We start from the raw sequence: 14,745 nt of genomic DNA on the forward strand, positions 1-14,745 counted from the left end.
TAGTGCTTATATATATATATATATATATATATATATATATATATATATATATATATATATATATATATATATATATATATATGAAAATGTAAAGTAAGGCTTTTGGCGCTTAGAAATGTACACAATATATTTAGGGAGATTACCATTATGCTTGCATTTAGCTATCAAACCTCAAATCTACAAATGAAGAACAAACTGAAAATCAGCGAGTTTTAAGCTGAAGCCTATAACGCTACTGAAATCAAACATCTGCGCTGTACAATACCAAGCTCTAAAAAGTGAAATGTAAGCTGATGGGGTTGCAGCATTGTAGGGCCACTAATAGCCATCTGTGATTCGTGGCGATTTTAAAGTCGAAGCAAGGCACCAAAGCTGCAAGCTGCATCCTGCGTCACATAGCCTGGAGGAGAATGCAAAATTAAAGTAAGATTGATTTCATACACAAGACTCAGGCACAGATCGAATGACTTTGTTCTACCACTGTTTGCAAGAGGCTCCACTGGCAATATCTGGACAGCGTGGTTGCAAACTAATTTCCTTTAATATACACTTTACATTAACCACATCGACAAAAGAAAGAAAAATCACGTTTTGCGCTTTACTACATCGCCCTTATGAATTGTTCATTTTAGCATGCCAACTAATTAGCCTGTGGGAATGCTATTATTGTAACTCTTCTTATTCCAGTTTTATTTTTTTTTTTCCCAGTCAAAAGAAGGACCGGGCACAGTAGGGCACATTGAAAGAGCTGCCCAACCCAGCTAGAACTGGTCTGGTCTAAAAGGCTGATTGGGCGGCTCCCATTCAGATAATGGCGCCCCTACATTGCCAGGAGGTGGTAGCCCGTTTTTATACAAACATGTCTTGTTCTCAGTGCTTAATCGCTAACAAGAAAACACATACGATCACAGTTTTCGAATATCAAGATTAACCTGTTGGTGAATAGATTAAGTAATCCATACTTATCACAGAACACGTGGCTCTGTGCTCACTTGTGCTCATGTGTAACAAAGGGATTCAGTGACATGCATGCCCTGCTAGTTATTTACACTGTGTCTCCAATTCACAGAGAAGAAGCAACATGTTTACAGGCTTCTTCATGGCAAAGCATGTAGAGAAATTACCCGACTAAATCGTAATCATGAAATAATAAACCCTAAATCAGAATTATTTGCACATGAACACAACTGAAGATGAAGGCATATCTAACACTTAAATCAAAATGAATTGCTTAATCAATTCAAGGCATAAAGAAGGGACACATGTTAAAGCGACACCACTTCAGTGAATTCTTTATGTGCTAAATATTATGTAGCTCTAATATTTATTTTATTCAGGTTCATCATGCACATGAAACAGTATCACTTGGTGCTCAGGTGCGTACATTCAAAAGAATGTAATAAAAAAAACAAAAGATTGAATGCAGCGAAAGAAGTCTGAAATTGGTTAAACATTTTCTACAGTATACACAGTACAATTTTAGCAAATAATAGTGACCAGAAGAAATTGGTGTCGTTTTAGGTTGCATACCGATTAAAGTCGTTAACACATTAAATGTTTCAAGAAGCTTTACAGAATAAGCATTTTTTTCCTTAGAAAGAAAGATGAGGCACAATAAAGAGGAGACTGAGATAAGTGCACACTTGAATTTGCAATTTAAGAATTAGTATAGAGATCAAACGACAAACAGAAACAATTAGACCTACACACCCAGGCAGTAGTTAAAAGCTTTTCTTAACTGAGATTATATAGTTAATTGATTCAGCAGACAGAGATAGCACTAGAGAGTAACACATAATACTTTGCACAAATTTGAAGGATTTTTTTCCTTTTCGTAAGAGGTCAGATTGGAAAAATGAAAACAAAACGGGACTTGTGCAAACTTTCAAATCTCATATATATATATATATATATATATATATATATATATATATATATATATATATATATATATATATATATATATATATATATATATATGTGTGTGTGTGTGTGTGTGTGTGAATGAGGTGGTGACTAATACGACATCGAAATATTTTGCTATCTCTCAAAATATCAAATAATCATTAGGGCATTACGTACAACGTAATGTGCGTGTGTGTGATTTTATATTTTTGGATCGATTTTCTTCTTAAGGAAATGCATGTTGCAGAATTTTGGCAAAGATTAAACTTGTTAAACACCTGTAACACGTATTAAGAAATAAAGAACAAGAAGGAAAAAAAAATCACTGATAGGTTCAGAGATAAAGATGACACGGAAGTATTGAAGCGAATACAGGGGGACAGATTCCCCGGAGACAGTCTTGTGTAAAGGAGCCTTTGTGATCGGACTCACCGAAGGAGAAATCAGTTTCAGGAATTCTCCCAAATCATAAGGATCAAAATCCCCTTGAAGCAGGGCATGAAGGTCTATGTCCAGTAGCATATGGTCAAAATTAATGTCTTCAGGGCTGTCATGAATAAAAACACTAACTTCTTAACTTCAGTTACAAAAATAGGAGTACCATTCAAAACAATGATTGTCTTTTTTCTGTATATATTTTTAATATAAAAGATAAAAGAGCTCAGGCTAATTACTTTCGTGTGCACACTTTATATGAATTACATATCTGCAGCCTATATATACATATCACGTAAATCAATTGGTCCACAAAGTAGATCTGTGCGGTCTCAAGTGCTTTGTACAAAAGAAAAACAATATTATTATCAAAATATTCATTTTTAATGGCTTTACTTCATACATAAATACATGTTTAAATAACACAGGAGCGATCGATGATTGTTCAGTTATCTCGAAATGACTCTTGATTTTTAGGGCTGTGTACACAGGGCAGTTGGTAACTCAACGCTACAAAAAGGCTACTCGACGTCCTTTATTTTTAACCCTTTGTTTATACCTTTTCCCAAGGACTGCTGCCAGATACTTCTTGACAGCCATTTGTTTCCTGTAGCGGCTGTAGCTGTCTGTAAAGATACCATCCGAATGCCTCTTAGATAAAGGTTCTGAATCATCCTCCATACTGCTGCCTCCTCTGCAAAGACAAACAGACGAAGAGCATTTAAATACATGCAAACATTTACAGAGTCTCACGCGAAAAGTGGGTGACATTAAAACTGTCTCGTACAACAGAATAGTTACCTCGAGATCTCCAAGAAGTTATAGAAATGTCTGAGTTAGACACTAATTGTTTAAACACACCATAATTGCAGAGTGCAGTTTAAATTACTTTGCGCAAAACGGCATGGTAAATTCTTTTCTGAATTAAAAGTTTTTTATTAACAGTAAATATATCACAAAATGCCTTTTGACTTCATTAAAGTAAGGTTGCTCTGTGATTACACTGATCTTTTCTAAAAGCGGAATTTCAACATACAATGCAGAAGGCGTTATTTTTCAAGATAATTACTTCTTTAAAATATGACTTTTGTTGTAAATAATAATGATGTATTGAAATTAATTAAAATTCAGGAAACACACATATAGAATATAGTAGCACAGTCTTGAACACTGCAGGGGATATATAGATTAAGCCAGGAATTATGATTCTACCAAGAGCCCGTATGGCTACATAAATTATTCATTGTGGTAATGTAATTTATGCACCCACGTGGTTTCTTAGCTGCGCTCATTAGGGGAATATTTTGTGCCAGAATATAAATCTACTCTCTGTTGTATTGCTTATCTCTTTGTTGGTCTTTCTCTTAGACATATTTCAAGAGAACAGCTTTAGCAAGAAATTCTCGTTTACAGAGCTTGTTGCTGCCTTTAAGGTCGTTTCGTTTAGAGACAATACACACAAGGCAAAATGAAAGGTGACATTACATGAAGTGCTTTCTGGGGGAAATTAACAAAGAAATTAAAGTGAGTCAAAACTTGAACGTTCACATAAAAATAAAACAATAATAATGAAAAGTGACACAAAGAAAAGCGACTGGGAAACGCTTTAAAGAATTCTTACCCTACACGCTTTGCCATCAGAGAATGGAGATATTTTCTTGCTGACAACTGACCCAGCACCGTCCTATAGGCTTTATTAAATATCCCATCAGCATGCCTTTCTGTTCTGAGGTAATAAAATGCCAAACAGTGACCATCAGTGACCCGACGCATTGGCAGAATATTCGTCTGATATTTAATGTGTACTTAAAAAAAAAATAATAAAAATAAATCACATCTTGATAAACAAATCGATCATCTTAAAGGCGGGCTTGTTTTATACAAATTATAGCGGAATCGTCTGTTTTACTCTAATTCAATAAAACTGGCATCGCTAATACTTGTAACAAGCAGATCTAATGAGATTTCCTCGCTTTCTAAAGAAAAAATGCTCGTCTGACCTTGCTGTTTTTGTCTTGCTCAGAATTCCCCAAAGGTTTGTCTTGATTTCACATTCAATTAAAAGAAAAAAAAAAACAACCGGAATAACAGAACAAATCAAATAAAAATAATAGGCATAACAATGAAATGTCCAGCATGCTTCACATATATTTAAATAAATATATAAATAAATATGTATAAATATATTACGTAATTAAAAGTAAATAAATAAATCACCTCTTCTCCGGTGGATAGTAGAATGTATATACATCATCAATTACTGACGGGGGGTTTCGTATAGCAATCTGATCGCTGTCAAAAGCCAAATCTGGTAACGAGTTTCCTCCTTCGTCATACACTTCATTCTCAAATCTGGAAAGAAACAAAGAAATTAAAAAAATTGTATATATATATATATATATATATATATATATATATATATATATATATATATATATATATATCAGCCCCTTCATTCAATAGATATTACCAATTAACGAATAATTACTTGTGGAGTCCCTAGAGCTTTGTTATAAGGTGCTGGCATGAAAAACAAGAGTGATTACAATACCAGCATGTAATAACCTGTAGCATAGTCGATTATAAAATTATTAAATGCACTAAAATACGTTCTTACTTGTGCACGCGCTGAAATGAACAAATAAATCGAAGTACTTGTCGGTAAATTGTTAAGGTTTAAGCCGTAATCGATAGTTGTTAGAAGGATCCTGTTGAGTGGGATTACTAGAGACTACGGAGCATCAATGAGTTTGTGATTATTGCTGTATAGTTCGCCACTTGAGGACAGCTTTCTTACATTAAGCTCGCGCCTGGAAGGTGTTGCGTAAAATCATCCGTGCCAACTAAGGAAAATGCTTTCGGTTTCACCTGCCTTGTTGAAGGTCTTCATCAACCCAGTAAATATCAGCATGCGTTGCCTTTGATCTGTCTTTAGTTAGTAAATTCCACAATTTTTAAAACCAGTAACCAATTACACATAACCAAGATTGCAATATTTTGTCTTATAAATGATTTTGCAGAACTATGTTAAATAATAAATCTAACATTATCTTCTGTTGGGTTGATCCTTATTTTTAAACGTTCAACTGAAGAAAATGTACGGAAAGGGGGTTAGCACAAATTAGGTAAACAATGGTTTTAGAAGAGAATCCTTAATAAAGGGACTATGATAGCACTTCTGTCAATAAATCACATATACATTTTAGACCCAAAGACAGGGTATGTGAATTCCCTAATTTAAAAAGTGTCCGTTTTATCATTTTGATGTGCTAGCTTAGCCGAGTAGGACTGCAGAATAATCAAAACTCTGCTTGGTCCGTTATTAAAACCCAAGTAAAGCACAGTTGGGGTGGGGGTGGTTGTGCGGTTTATTGATTGCCGCTCTGAAAAAGGCACACACCTCATGCATTTAATAATGAGCTGTGGTCCTTAGCTGTGTGCCTTCTAATTCAGTTTTGTAGCATCCTCTTGTTCACCTCACCCCATACCTCGGCGAATGACGCGATTCAGCCAATACCCAGAGGACTCGGCTCCTCTGATTTGCCTCATAAATCCCCACTTTTCAAGGGAACGTGGAACTATTTTGCGTTCAACTCTCGGGTGTATTTGTTAACTGCGAGGCAGCAGCAGAAGCACCAAAATACAGGACTGGTGACAATGTTTGTACGGCTCATGAAAACAAATACGTAGCAGAAGCTGTTTTCAACTATTAGTAGCAAATGTACAGTACATTTGGATACCATTTAAATGTTCATACAGATGGTCTCACTTACCCATGCAAATATATGGTCAAGTCGATTTAGTTATGCAGTATTTACAAACAGAGCTCACATTATGGGAATGATTTACATTACTTTGCTGTAGGCATATTTTAAGTTAGTTTTTCCTAACCAGCTTCCTTCTTCATTTACATTGTTCTACATTTTCTCACTGAGAACACATCACCATCTGTTTGCCAGTGCATATCCACATTAATTAAAGACATAAGTCAACTTACGTTCCGTCTCTCACCATCACACTAAAACAAAGAAACAAGGAGACATGCAATCAAAAGCGCAAGTGCACAGACATAAGACATGCAGTAAAAGAAAGAAAAAGGATACCTACCTAATTTTAGGATAACTAAGCCCACTAGGTGAACAGTAGACACTGCAATGCATAATGATCCCGTAGATAAGTAAAGCTAAAGTCGATTTACTAGACATGGTGAATCTGGTAAAAGGACACCAAAAAAAAAAAAAAGTAAATAGAGAGCACTGTTTCCCGGCGAAATATTACTGTGGCTATACTTTGCGTTGCGCTTTCAAAAAGGACATTCAGATATTGCATTCAAAGATGTGATTCTTCCACAGGATAAAAATATACTTCGAGTCTATGATAACATCATTTTATGTCAGCGCTAAAATCCAGCAATGCAACAATGAAAGTTCTTCTAGAACCAAAAAATGAAAGCTAAGGAAAAAATCGATTGTAATTGCTTGTTGCCCCCCTATCACCACCAAAAATAAAAAAAGAAGAAAATAAAGACAAACTTTATGCAAACGGTATGCGGTTGTCTTCTCAAGGCGAAATGGAGAAAACCGGCTCCCGCTCTGCTGTACGATCCGAATGATGTATTCCACATGTCTCCTCACAAAGAACTAGAAATTCTAGTTTAAGTTTTTAGGAGAGTCTGTTTTTTTTCGTAAAAATCAAGCATTGGCACATACCTATTGCAGAATAAGATGAGTGTTGTGCAGGATGCGATCCGGATGTGGCTGAGATTGTGAGAATGAGATAAAATCTTTCTCACGGCACTTCTTCACTGAAGCGCCTCTGCCGTTTTCTTGCGAGCCCGTCAACGTGGCCAGCCCTCCACACTTTTATATACAATATGCAATTACCAGAAGTCTGTATAAACACCGTTTTATGAACAGCAATGTAAACATTTGTCTACATATTATCTGTATCCGAAACTTTTGTTTGTTGTACCGTTGCTCTCGGATTTTTATGCATGAATCCAACAGCTTGTCTAGTTTCAATAAGTCACATTAAGGATGCTACAGACGTCATCAACCCTTCCTCCCGGAATATAATAATACTTTTCCTTCCTCATCCATGAAGTACTCGGAGTCATAAAACACTTACTGAGCTTTTAGTCGAAAACTTATTTCTCGGAACAAAGCATATACTGATATTTATCTAATTGTCACGCAAGATTCTCAAGTTCATTTATTGGTTTAATTGCTGACATTTTTAGTCACTCTTATCATCATAAAAGTATTTGCGTCAGTGATCTGAAAACTAACGTGGGTCTCTTTTTAACCGATTATATATATAAATGTATATAATAATTTTACATAAGCATTTTAATCTACAGTTGTGCAAATGACTAAGTGCGCTGTCCTCCTACTAGGTGCTGAAATCAAGACCTGCTGAGCTCATCTTCGCTTTATCTATATATTGATAAAGCTTATAACTTCGAATATTCACTTTAAAGTAACTTACATTAGATGTTCACTCAAACATTCTGTGCTATTTTTGTCGTTTATTAGGAAGTACTATACTGATTTTAGACTAATGTTTTTACTTAGTTTTTTTTCAAATACAGTGTATTCTTCATTCTTCATATTAGGTAGTAGATAGATAGATAGATAGATAGATAGATAGATAGATAGATAGATAGATAGATAGATAGATAGATAGATAGATTTGGTTTAGTTGTTTCCCCTTTTCCCCTGCATTATTGTTCATAAAAACATTAATACATTGAAAGTTATTTTATTTTAATTTTGAGCTGTTGTCAATATGAATTAGCCAAAAACGGTTTAATGTTTAATATGACAAAAGAATTATTCCCATATGATTGAATCCCATTTTAATTGCAAATTATTCATGAAGTATCATAAGTTTTCAGTGACACGCTCTCACGATTGCGTATGTGAATATCCTAATGTATTCCATACACGCGCATTAACTCTTTTTTTCTGTGGAAGATCGTTGTGGTCGTGACAAGCCTATCTGACGTGTGTGATTCTTGATGCATTTTGACATTAGTTTTAAGTTATCTTTGACGTCATAAACTGATGTATTTTTTAAGTTCTGGACTCAGGAACAATATATATTTCAGACAGATTCCAGTCCTGACATTTAAGAACTTCTTTTATATAAATATTAAAAGAATAAAAAGTAAAGAGTGCCACCAAGTGGTGATTTAGAAAAATTGAACAGTTATACCAAACGCAATACGTTCTATATTGCTTTATATATCAAATGAAATAAATAAGCCATCTCTGAAAAATACATTTTTGGATTTAAACTAGATGAACTTGGAGCAGTTTAACTTATAATTCGTATAAAAAGCTAACATTTAGATTAACAATTGGCAAAAAATGAACCCACCCTATTGAAATTAATAAGCTTAATAAAATTCTGAAGAATATAGAGGATGTTCCTTGAAATGAATACCGAGATTATTTATTAGTAACTGATTAAGTATCTTTTATTAGAAGAACTACGCGTTAGAAAGCATTAAAAAATGCATTGAATGCAGTGACAGACACACAATGACAAGATTCAAACAGATCTTAGCTCTTTAGTACAGAAGAAGTTACTGACGACTGTCTTTTTAGACAATAATAAGAGACTGCGGGGTCTAATTCCTGATTCACTTCAGAAATTTGAAAATGGAAAAAATAAAATTTATCAATCCCTTGGCCTGTTTCTTGTTTATTTCTAAGAAAAGTATACATAACAACATTAAATACATTTTGAATAAAACAACTGGGGCATATAGTAAAAGTATACAGACAGTTTACACATTACTAATTATACTGTAATTTTCAGAACTTCTGCACAAAATTAATATTGATTACAGTATATATTGCTGTTAAAATAAACATAGCATTTTAAAAATATTTCATTATGTGACTGCCATGTGTATTATTGGTATGTAGCTCATCTCTCTGTTGAATATAGCCAGCAAAAACTGTATTTCCAGAACTTAGTTTTTTTTTCTTTTAAAGTTTTAAATTAAGCAGTAATGGTTATTAGTTGAATTTAACTAATTGGAAACTTGAAACATTTTTATATAATACATGATCCATAGCTTCTGCTATCTGACAACTTTCCAACGCAGCTTATTCCAAGATGGGTAGGCAAGGCGTTGAAACATAAGCTGGCATCATCGAGTGTAAGACAAGAGCAGGTCCTAGTCCGCCGTAGGGCAAAATCCTCACACAATACTAACACTTGGCCACAAACATAATTGTTTAATGTATGGAGCCTGTTACGGATGTATTAAGGTTCTTTTCTGGAACCTTGTGGATGGGTCTTTTGGGAACAAAAATGGTTCCCCTATGGCATTACTCTGAAGGACCACTGTAGCACCTTTATTTTTAAGAGTGTACTATCAGTGCAAGGCGAGAATAAACCTTAGAATGCGCGCCGGACCATGGCAAAGCCAGCTCTCGCACAATTCCTCATTCAACCATACAAATGAATGCATGTATGTGGTTATATATTGTGCAAACATTTAGATAGGAAATTGTAATATGAATCAGCTCTTAAAACGGCAAATAATCTATACATTCAAACAGCTGTAACGACAGTATAAAATATTAACATTCCAGTATTTCTATGTTAATAAAATTTTTGTATAAGCAGGGGCACATTATACACAAACATACTAATACCATCTTACAAGATGTATATTTTGCCTACAAAAAGAAAAGAGTCAAACCTCACCATTTTAGTCTGAAATTGACTATATACCCTTTGGTCTTTAAATCTTGTATTAAGAATTAATGGATTTTGCGGTGGGTGTCATAACTCATCAAGCTTTAGTTGCATTGTGGTTGTTGTTGTATTGCCCTTTGTCTTACTGTCAGTCTGGTGCTTTTTTGCTCTTCATTTCTTCTGCAGCTTTGTATTTGTCCACCCCTTTGTTATCACGTTATAATAAATATAAATAAACAAACACGGGCTTATTCTTACATATCAGATTTGCATAACTGAACGTTCTTTAAATAAAGAGCACGCAGCTCACAAGATATTCTTTAAACAATTTCAAAAGTCGGCCAGTTCTTCAAAATTCTCAACATTCCATGACACGAGGGCAGCAAGTATATGATTTGAGCACTTTACTAAATCCAGTTAAATTCAAATATAATACATTTTGATTTTAAATTTTTGGGAAAGCATACCACAGAAAGTATGATGTGATTTAAACATTTTGGATGGGACCTTTACCAAAAAGCCATAAAACGCACCAGGTATAGTGACCATACACCAATACACCAGAAGTTAACAATCTGAAAGAAAGTAAACGTGTTGTATACTTACTAATAAAAAAAAAACTTTAATGAAAAAAAAACAATATTTAATTTGAAATTGTTTATAAAAGCTATAATGGAACACAACATTCATTTGAAAGGATTAAGTACATTTTTTTAGATAAATAAATAAATTTAGGGTAAAAATTAGGAATTCTGTATTAGTATTTGGAAGACAAGAAAATAAAAGATGATGCAGTGAGTATATATATTTTTTGTTTATTTGCGGACCACAATTTTGGATGATCCGCTGTGGCAACCCCTAACGGCAGCCGAAAGAAGAAGAAGTTACAGAAACTTGAATCCGTTTCATGGTCACTTCAAGGCACGAATCAAATCGGCACCAAAGCATGCGGCCAATTAACCATCCCGCAAGTCTTTAAGAGAAGGGAGAAAAAGAGCAGTAGTCGGAAGGACGATCAACATATAACTAGGAAAAACGTACACAATCCGTGCACATATAGTTTTGAACTAAGGATCTGGTTAATGTATGGCAGCAGCGCTAACCGTGACTCTTTATTGTGCTACTGCTGGAATTGGCTCCAGTTTCCTAAGGACCCTCCTTCAGGATAAGCGAGTGTAGAAAACTAATGACTGCATGGATGATACCAGCAGCGCCGCCGTCTTGTGGTTTGAGGAGCGCTGAATTATGAGTGGCTTGAAAGAAACAAAATGTAAATCTATACATTTTATGCTCTACTAAATGGGAAATGTTACCCATCCCTACAACTTTAAAAAATAGATTGTGAAAGCGCCAGATTTAGCTTGTAAAGAATACGTGATGATGTTAGCGTTAGCAAGACCAGCGTTACGTTGATAGTGGATCTCCACCGACGTAACCCTCAGATATCACTAGTAGCGTGGTTTTGAGACACAAGAAAAAGAAGGAGAAATATTTCCCAAATGCAGTTTTTCAGCGTCTTTTAGAGGGATCAGAAGACGTGAAAGATCAGTCACTACATGTTTCAACCTTAAGGAGTGTTGGGTTTTATTCTTGATGTTGCCAAGTCCCGAACGATTTGTGATTTTTTTCGAAAGCAGATCTCAGTATTGTACCATTATTCTATATGTCAGCGTCCATCTTACACAAATAGGAAAATCGGCTTCTAAGCTGTAATGTAAACTTAATGTAGTCGAAGTTTGTGGAGTAAAAAATGTGCTTCTGCATACCGCGCACGCCGTTATTTTTAAACTACTGTAATTTTGTAAATATTTTGTGTCAACAAAGCGTTGTATGAAATCGATTGCTTAAATGCAACATAGTGGTAAATAGGGCAGGTAAACGTCTGGGTTGTGGGGCATTAGGGGGTCGCTATTTGCACAGTTCATTAAACTTCTAGAATAAGATATCCTGCTATGAGAGGAATTTTGTCCCCTTCTTTCCACTTGGTAAAGGTCTTTTTTCACAGAAGCGTCCTCAGGTCTGCAGAAACAAGACGTAACAACAAAAGGATTGGCCACTGCAGGGCAAAATTAAATTTTGACAAACCCTTTTAATAAAGTTGCAAGTTCTGGGTGAGCAAGCCAGGGAGCATGGCATGTACGTCTCCAATAAGCAGTGAAATAAAATACTACTGATCTTAACACATCGGGAGGAAACTTTGCAGTGACTATCGTTTAAGTCACGTGGCTCCTTGATTGATGATTTGTATGACAAGCGTTCTTTTTCTCATCTCAAAATGAGCCTGCAGTGACAGCCCTCTGATTATGCTATGTATACTTTTAACAATTAGCACACGTGGGTATGGACGATTGATGATGTGTTTTGTTATATGTTCACTGAGATTATAGCTACCTGATCATAACTTTTTTCTATTCTTTTGAAGATGAAATCATACTTATATGTTAGAGATTAAGTAAAGCATCCATTCATCCATCCATTATCCAACCCGCTATATCCTTACTACAGGGTCACGGGGGTCTGCTGAAGCCAATCCCAGCCAACACAGGGCGCAAGGCAGGAAACAAACCCCGGGCAGGGCGCCAGCCCACCGCAGTTAAGTACAACAACATTGAAAAATGCACAGAAATGCCTCTTCTTAGTGGTTTCCAGTATATGCAACCTGATAAATTAACTTAAAAAAATCCGAGAGTACTGATTTTAAGGAGGAAACTATGAAATACGTGTTTTCACACCACAAAATCAGGTTCATTAAGACTCCCAAAAGATAAGTCATATTAAATGAAGCAGGAAAGGGTGCATATCCCTGTGTGTTATGACAGTTATACTTAAAAACTGTTATTACCTAACGTTATATTCATTCCTACTAATTTTTAATTTTTATCGTGTCAAGTATACTTAATTCGGCATGTTTTTAGTTTTTTTTTAATCTTAGATTAAGAAAACGTTAAGGCCGGGACGCTATCTAATGGAAGATGGGCCACCCAATCATAGTTAAGCGAATTCTATGGTTAAGACTTAAAGAGGATAAAAGAAAAAGAATTGTACATCACTTAATTAAACAGGAATGGTTAATGTTATGTAGTAAACTTTACTAAATAGCACGATAAGGTGCACGATATTCGTTAAATGTAAAGGCTATGTGTACATGTGTCTAAAGAAGGTGGCTTTAAGACGGACAAGCGTCTGACTATACATTCTTAAAAATAACGGTTCTACGGTAGCATTTTATTGGGTTGTGAGACTCCTTGTCTTTTATAGATCTAAAGGTTCTTTCTGGAACATTCATGTGGATAGTTCTTCTTGAAGCCAAACATAGTTCCTCAGTGGCATCGCTCTGAATAACTACTCTGACACCTTTGCTTTTAAAAGTGAACACGAGGCAAGTGCATGAGAAAGACATGAAACGTCTGTGGGATATTTCAGTGTTGATGAATCCCGTTTTTCTCATTGTATTCAGTACAGTCTGAGTGGTTATAAAAGTTAAAACTGAAGAGAAGCCGCCTATAACAGCATTGTTCTTTCCCGTTATGAACACCTGACTTCTCGTTAATCTTTCTTCACTTGCTTCAGATAACAAAGCAGAAGTGGTGAATAGGCGTACTCATAGGCGATTATGGCAAAGTAGAGCCCTTTATAGCTACTTAAAAAAATAATAATAGAACCTGAAAAAACTGCTGTCTCATCGCTCCATCACGACAGAAGCACGCATAGTCAGCGACCAAAATCACCAGACTGAACACACATCCGATCGGGACGCCCGAGTGCTTTCCGTGAAGAAGTGTTAATCACTCGTCAAATGTATCGTCACTGGATGAGACGCCTACACCACCCCACTTAAGCAAACCGAATATCCTCAAACCACAAAGAATGAATAGTTCCAGTGTTTTTCAACGAAGTGTTTATAAATAGTTTACTTTGTCAGCGTTCGGGATATGGAACGATTCCGCGGTCCATATAATTTTATCAAAGTCCACACACTTTCAGATTTCTGGATAAGCACACTGAAAGTATATTATTAAAACTCACTATTTCATACCTGGTACCCAAATATTTTTAGGAAACGGTTTACCTTGAACAAATACAGTTTTTGTCCCATTACCTTAAAAATTGTATAATTTCACAAAAAATAAAATGCTATTTTAACTTAAATTCTCTTGTTTTCTCCACTGTATATTTTGATAGATTATCTCCACAATAACATACTTAATGCAAATTTTGAATCAACATTCACAACTCAGCATTCAGCAGTTGAATGTATGCCTTACATCTTTGAGAGAACATGATAGAATGAAAATGCTTGAAAGTGCAGTCATCTTAACATAAAAACAAACAAAAAAAAAATCTAGGCAGATTTTCCCAAACTGAACATCTCAGAGAAGTTCTTTAAGTAGTGTAACATTTGAATAGCTTTAACAATTTACAATATTCATGTGCATAGTACAAATGACTGCGGGCTACATTAACAACTGCTTTTCAAAACCTGTAACTTTAGTGCAAGTTATCCCATCATCCAAGTGTAACACTTTCTGAATGAAGCTGAAAGTGTTTCAAGTACCTCACATAAACAGCATATATTAAGCTAAATATCATTTGGAAAGCATTTACCACAATTGCACTTTCTAGCATGCCAAAGATTGCCTGTTAAAGTAGACTGATTCAGTGTCATTGTCTCTGACAACCATAAGAAGA

The 14,745-nt window shown here is 35.2% G+C and overlaps 1 protein-coding gene across 5 annotated transcripts; it reads right to left on the minus strand.

The window, feature by feature from the left end:
• Positions 1-692: 692 nt before the first annotated feature.
• Positions 693-7,579, minus strand: LOC120530382 (glucagon family neuropeptides). Of its 5 annotated transcripts, XM_039754848.1 has the most exons (6): positions 7,050-7,569; positions 6,448-6,552; positions 6,338-6,358; positions 4,558-4,692; positions 3,962-4,066; positions 693-3,034 (listed from the first exon to the last, which is right to left on the minus strand). In XM_039754848.1, exons 2-6 carry the CDS (start codon positions 6,543-6,545, stop codon positions 2,851-2,853), a joined length of 543 nt encoding a protein of 180 aa, XP_039610782.1. In that variant the 5' UTR covers positions 6,546-6,552; positions 7,050-7,569; the 3' UTR covers positions 693-2,850. The 5 variants fall into 5 exon arrangements, with proteins under 5 accessions (XP_039610782.1, XP_039610784.1, XP_039610783.1 ...); XM_039754850.1 differs by lacking the exon at positions 3,962-4,066 and having other exon boundaries at positions 7,050-7,579; XM_039754849.1 differs by lacking the exon at positions 6,338-6,358 and having other exon boundaries at positions 7,050-7,554.
• Between the last annotated feature and the right edge of the window lie 7,166 nt (positions 7,580-14,745).

This window comes from Polypterus senegalus, chromosome 5, assembly GCF_016835505.1.
Source record: "Polypterus senegalus isolate Bchr_013 chromosome 5, ASM1683550v1, whole genome shotgun sequence".
Classification (NCBI taxonomy): domain Eukaryota; kingdom Metazoa; phylum Chordata; class Cladistia; order Polypteriformes; family Polypteridae; genus Polypterus; species Polypterus senegalus.